Source organism: Octopus bimaculoides, chromosome 6, assembly GCF_046866305.1.
Source record: "Octopus bimaculoides isolate indiv1 chromosome 6, ASM4686630v1, whole genome shotgun sequence".
In the NCBI taxonomy this organism is placed as follows: domain Eukaryota; kingdom Metazoa; phylum Mollusca; class Cephalopoda; order Octopoda; family Octopodidae; genus Octopus; species Octopus bimaculoides.
The window spans coordinates 109598025-109612217 of record NC_142933.1 but is presented as its reverse complement, the minus strand read 5'-3'; the positions used below and the strand labels follow the sequence as shown (position 1 = coordinate 109612217).

General features: G+C 37.5%; 1 protein-coding gene across 2 annotated transcripts in view; it reads right to left on the bottom strand.

The window, feature by feature from the left end:
* Positions 1-11696, bottom strand: part of LOC106870438 (nuclear pore complex protein Nup85) — a 40983-nt gene extending 29287 nt beyond the window's left edge. The window contains exons 1-6 of one of the 2 annotated variants that reach the window (XM_089354409.1): positions 11638-11696; positions 8091-8196; positions 6348-6452; positions 4814-4874; positions 3608-3678; positions 1438-1551 (exon numbers count right to left, since the gene is read on the bottom strand). In XM_089354409.1, the coding sequence (XP_089210535.1) occupies positions 1438-1551; positions 3608-3678; positions 4814-4874; positions 6348-6452; positions 8091-8196; positions 11638-11673 (493 nt within the window). In that variant the 5' untranslated portion in view covers positions 11674-11696. Of the gene's footprint in view, positions 1-1437; positions 1552-3607; positions 3679-4813; positions 4875-6347; positions 6453-8090; positions 8197-10673; positions 10855-11637 lie in introns of those variants that run through there. The other variant, XM_089354410.1, reaches the window with a different exon arrangement.
* Between the last annotated feature and the right edge of the window lie 2497 nt (positions 11697-14193).

Sequence of the window (14193 nt, the reverse complement as noted above, 5' to 3'; positions counted from 1 at the left end):
AGCCAGATAATAAATGAAAAGAGAAAACCTGCAAATATTATTCCAAACAAGGTAATTACACGAACCCCGTGACAACTTATTTTTAACCAAGTCACATGACTAATTTGTTTTAATTACATGGGGGGGGCCATTAAGATTTTGTTTCATTAGATTGGAGCCTGGTGTTGCCATCCGGTTTCACCAGTCCTCAGTCAAATCGTCCAACCCATGCTAGCATGGAAAGCGGACGTTAAACGATGATGATGATTTTCTACAAGTTGTTTTTTGCAGTTATTGCTGTTTTGATGTTTATTTTTTTAACATATTTTTCAAAAAAGTTTACATAATTTGAAAAAAAAAATTACACACCACTGAGGTGGTATCTATCACTGAAGAGGTGGAATCATATTGGAACATGTCTGATGATCTGCCAAAGTCATTCAGAGCTGACAATTGTTTTTACACTGAAAGTCTACAAGGAGAGAGAAACGTATTCTCTAAGACAAAATCCTGCAGCAAAGCCACTTGCATTCTAAGGAGAAAGGTTGTATTAAAAATATACGTGCACAGGATTATTTTGATCTTCACTGCTTTGTGTGCCTTTACTGAATTAATTCCAGCTTGGCAGGTTTTAGCACACACCATCAAAATTGTTGTTTGCTGTTTTCTACATAGAAACACAAGTTCCTCACTGACTGTAAATGAACAAGGCAGTAGCTATAACTGAGGAGGTGAAAATACACTAAAACACTGGTGTCTGTTGGTGTCATCTGGAACTTGGTGTGTTCTTGTTTTTAAACACTACCTCTACATACAGTGTGTAAGATTTTTTCCTCTCTCAGACAAAATTCTGCAGTGAATGCCATTCGCATTCAACTGTGAAGGAATGTTTTACACCTAAATGTACACGTCTTTATTTCCACCCTTGCAATTTCATGCGTTTATATTAAATATACTATATATGCTTAAGTGAACAAAAGTACTTTTACAGCATATATTTTATGATTCATAGCTGAAATTTTTTTTTTTAGAAATCAAAGAATTGTGAAGTGTTTATCCAATGAGATGTTTATTATTGAAAATTTTCAAATGTTTTTCAGGTGCAAAGGCTTAACCCATTATTTTACCATGTTTGTTGAAATATTGTCTTTGTTTTAATTTTGAAAATAATAAAGAATTTAGGAAAGTAACTTTGTCATTATTAAGCTGGGGGTTGGAATTTAAATTAACATGAAATTTTGATAGGTTTTAAAACTAAATTATTTTAAAACAGAAAATTTAAGGACTAAACTGGGCCTGAAGGGATAAAAGGGGCTAAAATAGGTCATGGGGTCAAAACAGGTCAGAGGGCGAAAAGTGTTAAAAGCATAAGAAACATCTATGGAGTGAAATTAGAAAGACGTGAGATTAAAATATTTTTAATTCCAGGCAACTTTGGATTAGAAGAGATTAGATTACCTGGCATGGTGTCAATGTAAAGAATTTCACACAGACTCCAAATCAATTCAATCAGATGGAATATTTGTTGTTGATCTTCAAAGTGGGCCTTCATCTCATCATCGATAATCTTTTCTGAAAAAGTAAAGAACAACCATCATTAGCCAATAAATTAAAATATATATATATATGTATATATATAATCACTGTCATTTTAACATCCGTTGTCCATGCTGGTATGGGTTGGACCATTTGACTGGGCTGGTATGGTGGAAGGCTGCACTAAACTCCAGTCTGACTTGGCATGGTTTTCTATGGCTGGATGCCTTCCTAACGTCAGCCACTCCAAGAGTGTAGTGGGTGCTTTTACGTGCCATTTGCATGGCACTGGGGTACGTTTACATGCCACCAGCACCGGTGCCAATTTGCATGTCACTGGTATCTGCCACAACTGAGATCTTGCTCGGTTTGATGGGTCTTCTTCTCAAGCACAACATAATGCCTCCATGAGGACCAACACTCGAAAGGAACTCAGCCACCTTACTCCTGTGAGGCCCAATATGTGTGTGTGTATATATATGTATATATATAAAGAAAACAGAAAATAGAGAAATATTGATGAAAACAATCAATTATTATTTATTAATTCAATACAAATAGACTGCATTTTGATAAACCCATGTTTATCCTTGTTTTTACCTATAATTTATGAGCATAATATGCCTGCTTATGTATGCCCATGGTTAAACATAGGTAATACACCGGTAGTGTAATGGATACTTCTATCCCTTAGACGGTAATTTTAACCTATAACTCGACTAACCTATATATATATATATATATATATATATATATATTGGGCCTCACCGAGGCGATGACTACTGACCGAGACCTTTGGAAATGTGCTGTGCGTGAGAAGACCCGGCAAGCCAAGTAAGATCGTTGCCAGTGCCCCTGGACTGGTTCTTGTGCGGGTGGCACATGAGATGCACCATTTTGAGCGTGGCCGTTGCCAGTACCGCCTGACTGGCTCCCGTAGGATTTTCGAGCGAGATCGTTGCCAGTGCCCCTGGACTGGCTTGTGCGGGTGGCACATAAAAGACACCATTTCGAGCGTGGCCTTTTTCGTGCGGGTGACACGTAAAAGCACCCACTACACTCTCTGAGTGGTTGGCGTTAGGAAGGGCATCCAGCTGTAGAAACTCTGCCAAATTAGACTGGAGCCTGGTGTTGCCATCCGGTTTCACCAGTCCTCAGTCAAATCGTCCAACCCATGCTAGCATGGAAAGCGGACGTTAAACGATGATGATGATGATGATATATATATATGTGTGTGTGGACAAATATAGTATATTGCTGTAATGTGTAGGAGTAATATATAGCTGATATAACTGTTATTTGATTGGTTGATTTCTCTAGTCAAGCTTTACATCATAAAGAGAGAGAGTAAGAAGAGAGATTAAAAGAAAGATACAGAGGGAGTTAACATAGGAGGCGAAGGAAGAGCATCATTATTTTCTAAAAAATACACATTTTTCTTTTTTAATGAAATTCTGCAAAAATAGGTTTTAATGTAGATTAAATCTAGAAAAAAAAATTAGGAAATATTTATTGTAAATATACAAATGAGAAATTTGTTTTATTCAATTTTATTTTACGATAATTATTTTTTCAAAATATTCATTTCATTTTATATAAGCACCAAGAAATTTGATAGAAATTAAATTACAATTATTGTACATATGCCATAATCCCTGATATTACCTACGATTGTAAAAGCATACTTCCAAAGTTACTCATCATAGGATAAGTAACACTCTTGTATTTATATACAAGATAAAAAGGGAAAATACAGTTATTGCATGTATGCCATATTCCCCGATGCTATCTATTGTGACAAAAATGCACTTCAACAGTTAACCATCAATTATTTTATTTTAAGATACAGAAATAAATTTATTTCTCAAACGCGTGATAATGCTATAGATAGCCTCATGGCTGGCCAGTAACGTATTTTTCTGCATTATATGGATAATTTATCCTGATCACGCTATTTATAGCATTATCACGCGTTTGAGAAATAAATTCATTTCTGTATCTTACAATACATCTCAACGCTTCTAAAACAGAACAAACTTTGTTTGTTTACTTTCATCATATTTTATTTTAATTTTTTAATGTCTACACTTACCAGATTCATATTGTAAAGTCCAGCAACAACCCTTCACAACAGAACGATAATGACGACTGGCTTTTATTAAGCTGAAAAATAAATAATTTCATATAACTGCAGTGCATATAAATATATAGAAAATAAGAAAATACAATATTTGTCTAATATATAGAAAATACAATATTTGTCTAATATATAGAAAATACAATATTTGTCTAATATATAGAAAATACAATATTTGTCTAATATATAGAAAATACAATATTTGTCTAATATATAGAAAATACAATATTTGTCTAATATATAGAAAATACAATATTTGTCTATCTCTCTGTTCAGGTGTAACACTCCCAGTACAAAGCTGCACCTGATTACTAAATAGCAAGAGCTGAGCTAAAACTCCAAGTCCTGGAGTAAACATCAACGTTCTCAGTTCAAACCCACTCTCCATGTTTCACTGTACATTTAATTTAATGTGCCTCAGTCCACCTTATAACAACAAGGTACCATGGTATCTTATGTAGCAAGAGGACGTCATCATCGTCATTGTTTAACATCTCTGTTCCGTGTTGGCATGGGTTGGACAGGTTAACAAAGCCCAGCGTCTGGTTTTGGCATGGTTCCCCGGGTTGGATGCCCTTCCTAACACCAACCCCTTTACACACCATAATAATTGCAATATTCATTTCTATGTAGGAGTAGCAAGTGGTTAAGAAGTCTGCTTCACAACTATGTGGCTTTGTGGTTTCAAGTTCAGTTCCTTCGTGTGGCACTTCAGGCATGTTTTCTACTGTAAACTTTGGCTGACCAATGCCTTGTGAGTAAATACAGTAAATGGAAACTGTCTGGAAGCCTGCCTTATTTGTGTTGTGTTGCTATGCGTCTTCGTATCAACACATCTTGGACAACAGTGATGTTATGGCCCAAATAGTGTGGAAGCTCAACAGATCAACAATGCTAAGTAGTATTTCCCTGTGACTGGACATATTTTTACAAAAGACTGAAAATGAACATCACTTGTTTCTTCATTGGGCAAAGCATCTCTGATGTTTATTTTACCTGGGTTTTAATGAAAACAAATCATAATTTTGTCAATTTGATGTCCAAACAATAGCAAAACAACAAACAAGGACATTCAACTGCAAATGAAGAAGAACCAGTTTCCAAACAGGCTGGGTTTAGTTCTTTAGTAAAAATTAAACAAAATGAAATTTAGTAACTTACTAGTCTTTTAACTCGGTATCGGACAACTTCTCAGCTTGTTGTTGCAAAGACACAAATATATCTAAAAACAGTTTAAAATCATGTTACATTACAGAAACACAAGTATATCCAGACAACATAATATTTCCCCATTACCCAGGCATGTTTTCACAAAAGACTGGAAATGAACACCACATGTATGGTGGTGATGCTCATTTACAACCATCACATAAAGGTACAGACATACACACATGTATAATGTGTTGTTAGTCATTCTTCATTCTTCAATAATGTTCTCTACACCCCCACCATCCCATCCTCACATAGAACCATCGAATTCTATCCTCATGCACTGTTTCACTCTCTCTCTCTCATCCTTTCTCCTGCACCCTACCCAACCATGTCATCTCTCTCTCTTGTCCTCCTTCTGTCAATTGTATCATCATTACTACCTTGTTGCTGCTTTCTTCTTGTATCCCTCTATCTTCCCCAACTCACACACTGTTGGCCATCCTTACCCCCATACCCATCTTTCAACTGTACCCAATCCTTACAAACATTGGCCTACCTATCCCCCTCCTGTTTCCCCATCTCCAGCCCCACACTTCATACTCTCTTGTAAGCCCCAACTCACCCCAACTCCTCATTCCTCTGTCCCAACTCACTTCTACTAACCTCATATCTTGAGGCACCACCTTGACACCTCACCATTAATATTTATCTCTCTGCAGCTACGATTGATTTATTCTCTCCCTTTCTTCTAAATGTGAGTAGCCATGGAGTTCCCCTACAATAAGAACCTGCTCTGCCCCATCCCTTAACCCTCATCTGCTAGCGTAAAGCCCCTTCTCTCCAGTTTAATAGGGTCGCAAGTACTGGTAGCATGAGAAAAGCACCCAGTACACACTCTTGGAGGGCATCCAGCCATAGAAACCATAGCAAAGCAGACAATAGAGCTTGATGCACCCATCAGACCTTATTGAGTTGTCCAACCCATGCCAGAACAAAACATGGGCGTTAAATCATCATCATCATCACCGTTTAACATCCGCTTTCCATGCTAGCATGGGTTGGACGATTTGACTGAGGACTGGTGAAACCAGATGGCAACACCAGGCTCCAATCTAATTTGGCAGTGTTTCTACAGCTGGATGCCCTTCCTAACACCAATGAAGATTATATATATGTATACATACATATGAAACACAATGGGCTTCCTTCAGTTTCCATCTACCAAATCCCTTCACTAGGCTTCAGTGAGGTCAAAGCTATGGTAGAAGACACTTGCCCAAGGTGCCATGCAGTGGGACTGAACCCAGGACCAGATGGTTGGGAAGCAAGCTTCTCAACCACACAGACACACCTGTGCTTTGGTGAACATAGCACAGAGCTAGGGCAAAGAGGTGACAGTCAATCTTATTTCAATGCTTATATGTATTTTCTGGATTGGTGAGTGGTGGTGGCCATGGTGGTCGGGTGGTGGAGAAAGTGTACTTTGCATGTCAATCAATAGGTAACAGTTATTGTTCATCAAATACTAATTAACAATACTTACTGTGGGACTCGTTTACGAGACGCCGCATAATTGGTGCCTCCATTTCTTTCTCCCATTTCACTTCGTGTAAGCCACCGCCAGCGTGTAGATTCTGGTTTCTGTGATCTGCAACGATACCAGAACAGAAAAAAATAAGAAATGATATCACATGGTATAAAAATGTAACTATTCCTTAAATCTGGAAAAAATGTTAAGGTTTGTTTGTCTGGTGTTAAGTGGATGAAGGGTGGTCTCGTAGCCACCCTGAATATGATGTCAGGTAACATTCATAAGCAACATTCACATTTCACAATTAAACAATTTGTTGTTCTTTTATTCTTTTACTTGTTTCAGTCATTTGACTGCAGCCATGCTGGAGCACCACCTTTGGTCGAACAAATCGAGCCCTAGGACTTATTCTTTGTAAACCTACTACTTATTCTATTGTTTTTTTTCTGCCGAACCGCTAAGTTACGGGGACATAAACACACCAACATCAGTTGTCAAGCGACAAACACACACACACACACATATATATATACGACAGGCTTCTTTCAGTTTCCATCTACCAAATCCACTCACAAAGCTTTGGTCGGCACAAGGCTATAGTAGATGACACTTGCCCAAGGTGCCACGCAGTGGGACTGAACCCGGAACCAAGTGGTCAGGAAGTAAGCTACTTACCACACAGTCATTCTTGCACCTATATTTGCCTTTGCTTGAATCAATTTTGAAAATAACAAAGAATTTAGTAAATTTGTGTCATAGAACCAAGGTATTAAGAGATTCATACCAGAAAAATCCATTGCTGTTAGGAAAAAACTGGGATCTTTTTTAAAACGGGGGCCAGATTTTTCATTAATGTTTTACGTAGTGTTTTTGGTACCGAAAGACTTTCAAACTTCGTATACTTATCTATTTTGTGTTATAGAACAGAAAAATATTTTTGTATTCGAATTTATTTCATGTAAAAAATTGTCTTATTTCGATAATTTCAACCAATCACTGACAAGCATTCAGTTGTTTACATTTACTCCTTTGGCTGATTAAGTCATAGCTTCGTTTTATTTGCTTTTTTCATTTTCTTTTTTTTTCTTCGTTTTATTTGCTTTTTTCTTTTTAAATTTGCTGTTTTACCCTAACCCTAACCTTATCACCGATAGAATTGTTTCAGAATAATTTGTTTATGTAGTCGGCACTTAATGTATATCAGCTGAATGGACGTCAGTGATTGGTTGAAATTACAGAAATACGACAACTTTAACATGGAATAACTTAGGGATTTCTTTCTTTTTTTAAGAAGACTAAGAGAAAAAGATGTTTTATATGACACATTCTACCAGTGTTCCAAGTTTCAAAGTGTTTCGTTAATGAAAAACGTGGCCCCCGTTTTAAAAAAGATCCAAAAACTGTAATAATTTGTGTAAATAATGTGACAGCAGGAACATTATAATCTAAGTTTAGCTTCAGATAAATAAAAATAGAAAGTTTGCCTGTAACAAAACATTTCTCCAAGCTCTCAATAAATCAGACCAACTTTACTAAAAGTACATGTACGTAATGTGTGATTACTATTACAATGCATTGGCTTGCATTGCACTGTTCACCTTGTAACATGCTTCCTTAATACACATAAGGTAAACACGTAACCTATGTGTAGTGAGGAAGAGCCACACGAAAAACAAACCTTAAATGATGGAGGACTACGGGAGATAAAACCACTAAAGAAACAGGTGTAAAGTTGAAAAAGATTATGACACAAACCTGCATCATTGCATGCTTTGCTGGCGCCACCATAAACCATTAGTTTGTTACCAATTCCACAAACTGCAACAAGGCCATGACTAGTTGACACAGGATCAGCAATTTTCTAAACAAAAAAGAAAGAATTAAATAACAATAAATAATAACATTTACAACATAACAACAAATGCTTCTATGAAAAGCAGAGCCAAAGAAATCTTTTAAATATAGCCATCTGACCATTCAAGAATTTAATTGGAAGAATTTAAGAAATACAAGATTGTTATGCATGGAAGCATAATATGCTTTCAAACCATGCGGTCTGGGGTTCAGTCCCAATGAATGGCATCTTGGACAAGTGCCTTCTACTACAGCCCCAGCTTGACCAAAACCTTGAGAGTGGATTTGAAAGAAGCTCTTTGTGAATGTGAGAGAAAAAGAGAGAGAGAGAGGAGGGTGTCTGTCTCCTTATTCTGACACTGTGTGATAGTTGTAAACGAGAGTCACTGTTGTTCATTTCTAACATTCCATAGAAACATGTCAGACCATGGGAAATATCACCTTGCTTGGAAACTGGTGAGGGTTGGCATCAGGAAGGGCATCCGGCCATAGAAAATCTACCTTTCTAAATTCCATCTGGCCCATGCAAATGTTGAAAAGTGGACGGGCGTAGCAGTGTGGAAAGAAGTTTGCTTCCCAACCACATGGTTCTAGGTTCAGTCCCACTGCATGGCACCTTGGGCAAGCGCCTTCTACTATAGCCTCAGGCTAACCAAAGCCCTGAGTGGATTTGGTAGATGGAAACTGTAAGATGCCCATCATATATATATTTGTGTCTTTGTGCTTGATAACCGGTGTTGGTGCGTTTACATCCCTGTAACTTAGCAGTTCAGCAAAAGAGACCAAAAGAATAAGTAGCTGGCTTTAAAAATATAAGTACTGGGATTAATACATTTGACTAGAAATTCTTCAAGGCAGTGCCCCAGCATGGTCACAGTCTAATGACGGAAACCAGTAAAAAATAAAAGATGATGATGACAATGGTCTGAAAAGATTTAAGATTTCTGTTTTTCCTAAGAACTTAAAAACAAAATACTTCCAACAGAGAATCAAAACATAGTCTTGGTTCTCCTCAACTTTGGGCAAATGTCTTCTGCTGTAGATCCAGTTAGATCCATGACTTTTGAGTGAATTTCATAAATAGAAATGGTTTTGGAAGCCCATCATATGTAAGTAGGTGTGTGTGCTTTGTGTTTGTCCCCCACCACTGCTTGAGTGCTGGTGTTGGTTTGTTTATGTCACAATTTGCCTGGTGATGGTGCTACATAAAAAGCACCAGTGGTTGGCATTAGGAAGGGCATCCAGTTATAGAAACCATGTCAAAATAGATAATGGAATGTGATGCAGCTCCTGTTAGTGTCCAACCCATGCCAGCATAGAAAACGGACATTAAATGATGATGAATTTAGCAGTTTGACAAAAGAATCAGTCCCAGACTTCAACGAATAACTACTGAGGTCAAATAGTTCGACTAAACCCTTCAAGGTGATGCCCCAGCATGGCCGCAGTCCAATGACTGAAATAAATAAAAGATGAAAAATATAGAATTTTAGTCCATTTTAATGGACTAAATAGTTTATCAACAATAGTAGTTTAATTAATACACTTGGTAAATTAACGATGGATCTCATTGATTATGTTGTTATTGTTTAGCATGGTCAGCTCTAATCAAGCAGAACCATAATCAAAGACATTCCAATCATTACCATCTCAGGAATTTAGGGCTACATCATACAATGTCCCCTTTACTAACAGGGCGCGATGTGATTTGAAGGAGATTTGGCTGCTATTTTTAGCAAGTCAGGAATGGAACCGATGACATTGTGTGCATTCTGGTTTAACTCTGGTCCCTTAAATTTTGTGAGACTCCTTAATTCCAAAAGACTTGTTGGTCACTAATTTAGCAGCCAGTTATAGTTGATAAAAGGCAATAAGAGTGGCTGTGTAGTAAGTAGCTTGCTTACGAACATGGTTCCGGGTTCAGTCCCACTGCGTGGCACCTTGGGCAAGTGTCTTCTACTATAGCCTCGGGCCGACCAAAGCCTTGTGAGTGGATTTGGTAGACGGAAACTGAAAGAAGCCCGTCGTATATATATATATATATATATATGGACGTGTGTGTGTATATATGTGAGTGTGTGTGTGTATATGTTTGTGTGTCTGTGTTTGTCCCTCCAACATCGCTTGACAACCGATGCTGGTGTGTTTACGTCGCCGTTAGCTAGCGGTTTGGCAAAAGCGACTGATAGAATAAGTACTAGGCTTACAAAGAATAAGTCCTGGAGTCGATTTGCTCGACTAAAGGCGGTGCTCCAGCATGGCCACAGTCAAATGACTGAAACAAGTAAAAGAGTAAAAGACTAAGGAACAGTAACAAGAAAAGCGGAAAGCGAAAGAAAAGAGACTAGTGAAAGAAAGTGAAAGAGAAAAAATGCAAATTAGAATAAAATTAATGGAAGGTAAAAATTGAGGTTGTGTTTACGGAGGAAATGTTTTGTGCCGTAATAATGGGAAGATGATGAATGTGGAAGATTTTCTTCTTACATGAGTATATAGGTGCAGGCGTGGCTGTGTGGGAAGAAGTTTGCTTCCCAAACCACATCGTTCCGGGATCAGTCCCACTGCGTGGCACCGAAGATAAGTGGTTTTTACTATAGCCACGAGCCCGAAACTGAAAGAAGCTTGTTATATATATGTGTGCGCGTATGTATCCACCACCGCTTGACAACCGGTGTTGGTGCGTTTACGTCTCCGTAACTTAGCGGCTTGATAAGAGACCGATAGAACAAGTACCAGGCTTTAAAAACATACTTACTGGGGTCGGCGGTCGACTCCGACTAAAAATTCTTTAAGCCGGAGCCCCAGCATAGCCGCAATTCAAGTAAACAATAAAAGATGACCTATCTTTAATACTAATTAGTGATGGTCTACGACTCATTTGACCAATTTCATTGAAAGCATACGAGGAATCGCACGTCTCGAATTGCCATTTAAATTAATTCTTCTTAGCATTGAACACAATCTTCCCATTATTATTATTTCTTTCTGGATCACAAAACCACGTGAACATGCTGAAGTTCAACTCATAACTAAAAAGTACTTTTTAATACAATTTAATGACTAATTATTATTATATTAAGGCTTTAGAATCAGTCCCTGTTGTGGAAGGGTGGGTATATTTACATTGGTTGAATCCGTATGAAATTTTATAAATTACTTTCAGTTTATTCAGAGAAACCTGTTAAATTTTCCGAAAGAATGCCTATACTTGTAACTAATAGACCGTTTTACAAACAAATATACGTGATAGAATTAGTAAAATGAAGAAAAGCCGAAAACACAACGATATCGTGGGTGAAGCCGACATCTCAATAATTCAGTTAAATTCAAAGAGATTTGAAACTTCTTAGTAAAATTATTGTCATTTAAATACAACATTATTAATAATGGTTCGTTGAATTGTTATTTTAACAAATAAATATTTCAGGTAAAGGGTTAATAAACAAACCAGTTCAGGGATCTCTCGTTCCCGCTTCTTCGCCATTACTAAAACCTGACACTATTTCTATCTTCGCTTTGAAGACTGACTATACGGTGTAAATAGTATTATATTCCGGCAGAAATTTTCTTCCGTCTTTGTTTATTTTGTTGATTTATCTAATATAATACATGTGAAAACTAGTCAGTGTGTCAGTGTCACACTTAGACCCCCACCCTCTCTTACTATTCAATGACACTCCTACTATTTCTCATGGTGGGGGTGAGAGTAATAGTAGACATAGAGAGGGTGGCGGAGACAGACAAAGAGAGAGAGAAAGAAAGAAAGAAAAGAGAGGGAGAGAAAGAGAGACAAAGAAATTTAGAGAGAGTTGATGTTTTATTAAAAGTAGTAGTGTTGATGGTGGCAGTGGGAGTAATAAAAGAGAGAAAGAGTGGCTATGTAAGAGAAAGAGGGAGGTGATGTACAACTTCATTTAACCAAGTCTCTAGTCCTGTCGCCAACATACTGAACATATCATTTTTGTTTTATTTTTTGCTTTCTTTAATACATATGTATATATATATATATATATATATATATATATATATATATATATATATATATATATATATATACACACATATATATATACACACACATGTATAAAATACACTGAAATAAAGTTTCCCCCAAATTATACATAGGCGCAGGAGTGGTTGTGTGGTAAATAGCTTGCTTACCAACCACATGGTTCTGGGTTCAGTCCCACTGTGTCGCACCTTGGGCAAGTGTCTTCTACTATAGCCTCGGGCCGACCAAAACCTTGTGAGTGGATTTGGTAGACGGAAACTGAAGGAAGCCCGTCGTATATATATATATATATATATATATATATATAGTATATATATATGTACGTATACATATGTATGTTTGTGTGTCTGTGTTTGTCCCTCCAACATCGCTTGACAACCGATGCTGGTGCGTTTACGTCCCCGTTACTTAGCGGTTCGGCAAAAGAGACCGATAGAATAAGTACTAGGCTTACAAAGAATAAGTCCTGCAATCGATTTGCTCAACTAAAGGCGGTGCTCCAGCATGGCAGCAGTCAAATGACTGAAACAAGTAAAAGAGAGAGTATAGCCAATATAATAAATGTCACTTTATATTGACACCAGTGCATAACTGGTACTAATTTTATCGACTCCGAAAGGATGAAAGGCAAAGTCAACCTCGGCGGGATTTGAACTCAAAACCTAAAATTAAATAAATGTGAATGTCAGTGTGTCACACTTTTTCAACTTTACTCCTAGAGGCCGTAGCCCAACATATCATACCATTTTGGAATCAGGCTGACTCGTAAGTTAAAAACATTCTGGACCAAATCTAGACCCACAATCCTGAAATTTTGGATTCCCAAGCTTTCGTGACTGAGTTTGCTTTCAGGGATTTTTTACGTGACTTTTTGCGACAAATTTTTTTGTATGATAATTTTTATAACCTAAAGGCTAACTCCGTGAGTAAATTAAAAACATTCTGGGCCAAATCCGGACCACATTCCTGAAATTTTCGGTTCCTATGTTTTCTTTACAGCGATTGTTTTCGGCGATTTTTTTTTCACATGATTTTTTGCGATGAATCTGATCATCCTTGGGATATGACTCTGGAGGAAGCAATTGCAACAAATTCTCCCAAAACAAGCCAGAGATCCGTTTGCAGATCTTCCCATTCGGGGACAGTTGCTTAAAAGCTATATACTTAAAAGCTGCCTTATCAAGTGGCTTTTAAGCTAGTATTACTAATATATTAATGAAAAGCTGTAAATCTTACTTAGTTTTGGGTCCTCCCACATCGTTAAACATACACGGGAGATTTTCTTGTGGGATCCATCTGTTACAGTTTTTCCCACACCTACGTAACTGCCCTTCCTAATGCCAACCACTTTACAGAGTGGACTGGGTGCTTCTTACATGGCACCAGCACCAGAGCTTCATATGTGGCACCAGTATATGTTGTTACAGCACAGGTGCTTGTCAGTGGCACCAGCACAAATGTTCTTGGATTGGACCCTTTCCCATTTTCTTTCTTCTGATAACAAGTCATTGCAGTCATTACATACCAAATGACTTGAGTACAGAATGTGACCTGCCAGTCAAACCTGAAGCAGCCCCACGCTGTTTTGAAACGACTGGAATTTGCTTTCCAGAAAGATTTCTCTATTTGTAATTCTGTCTCATTCAATCACTTTCAGGATCTTCAGTAGACATTGTTGACAGAATGTGTCGACCTTCACTAACATGTTTTATTGCCATACAGAACTATTTCTCCATGTAACCGGATCTTCATGTCCCTTCTGATGCTTACTGTTGCCTTGATTTGGCCCATACACGGGACTACAACCTATGCTTTACCCATTCTATTGTTCACATTATTTTTCTATGCCTCCATTACTCCTAATCTCATATTCCACAACCTATTGTTCTATGAAGATAGAAGGTGGGATTAGGGCTTTAATCTGCATCACTTTGATCTTTTCAAAGCTAATCCTAAGTTTACTAATGTCTACAGTTCTGTATTTAAGAGATG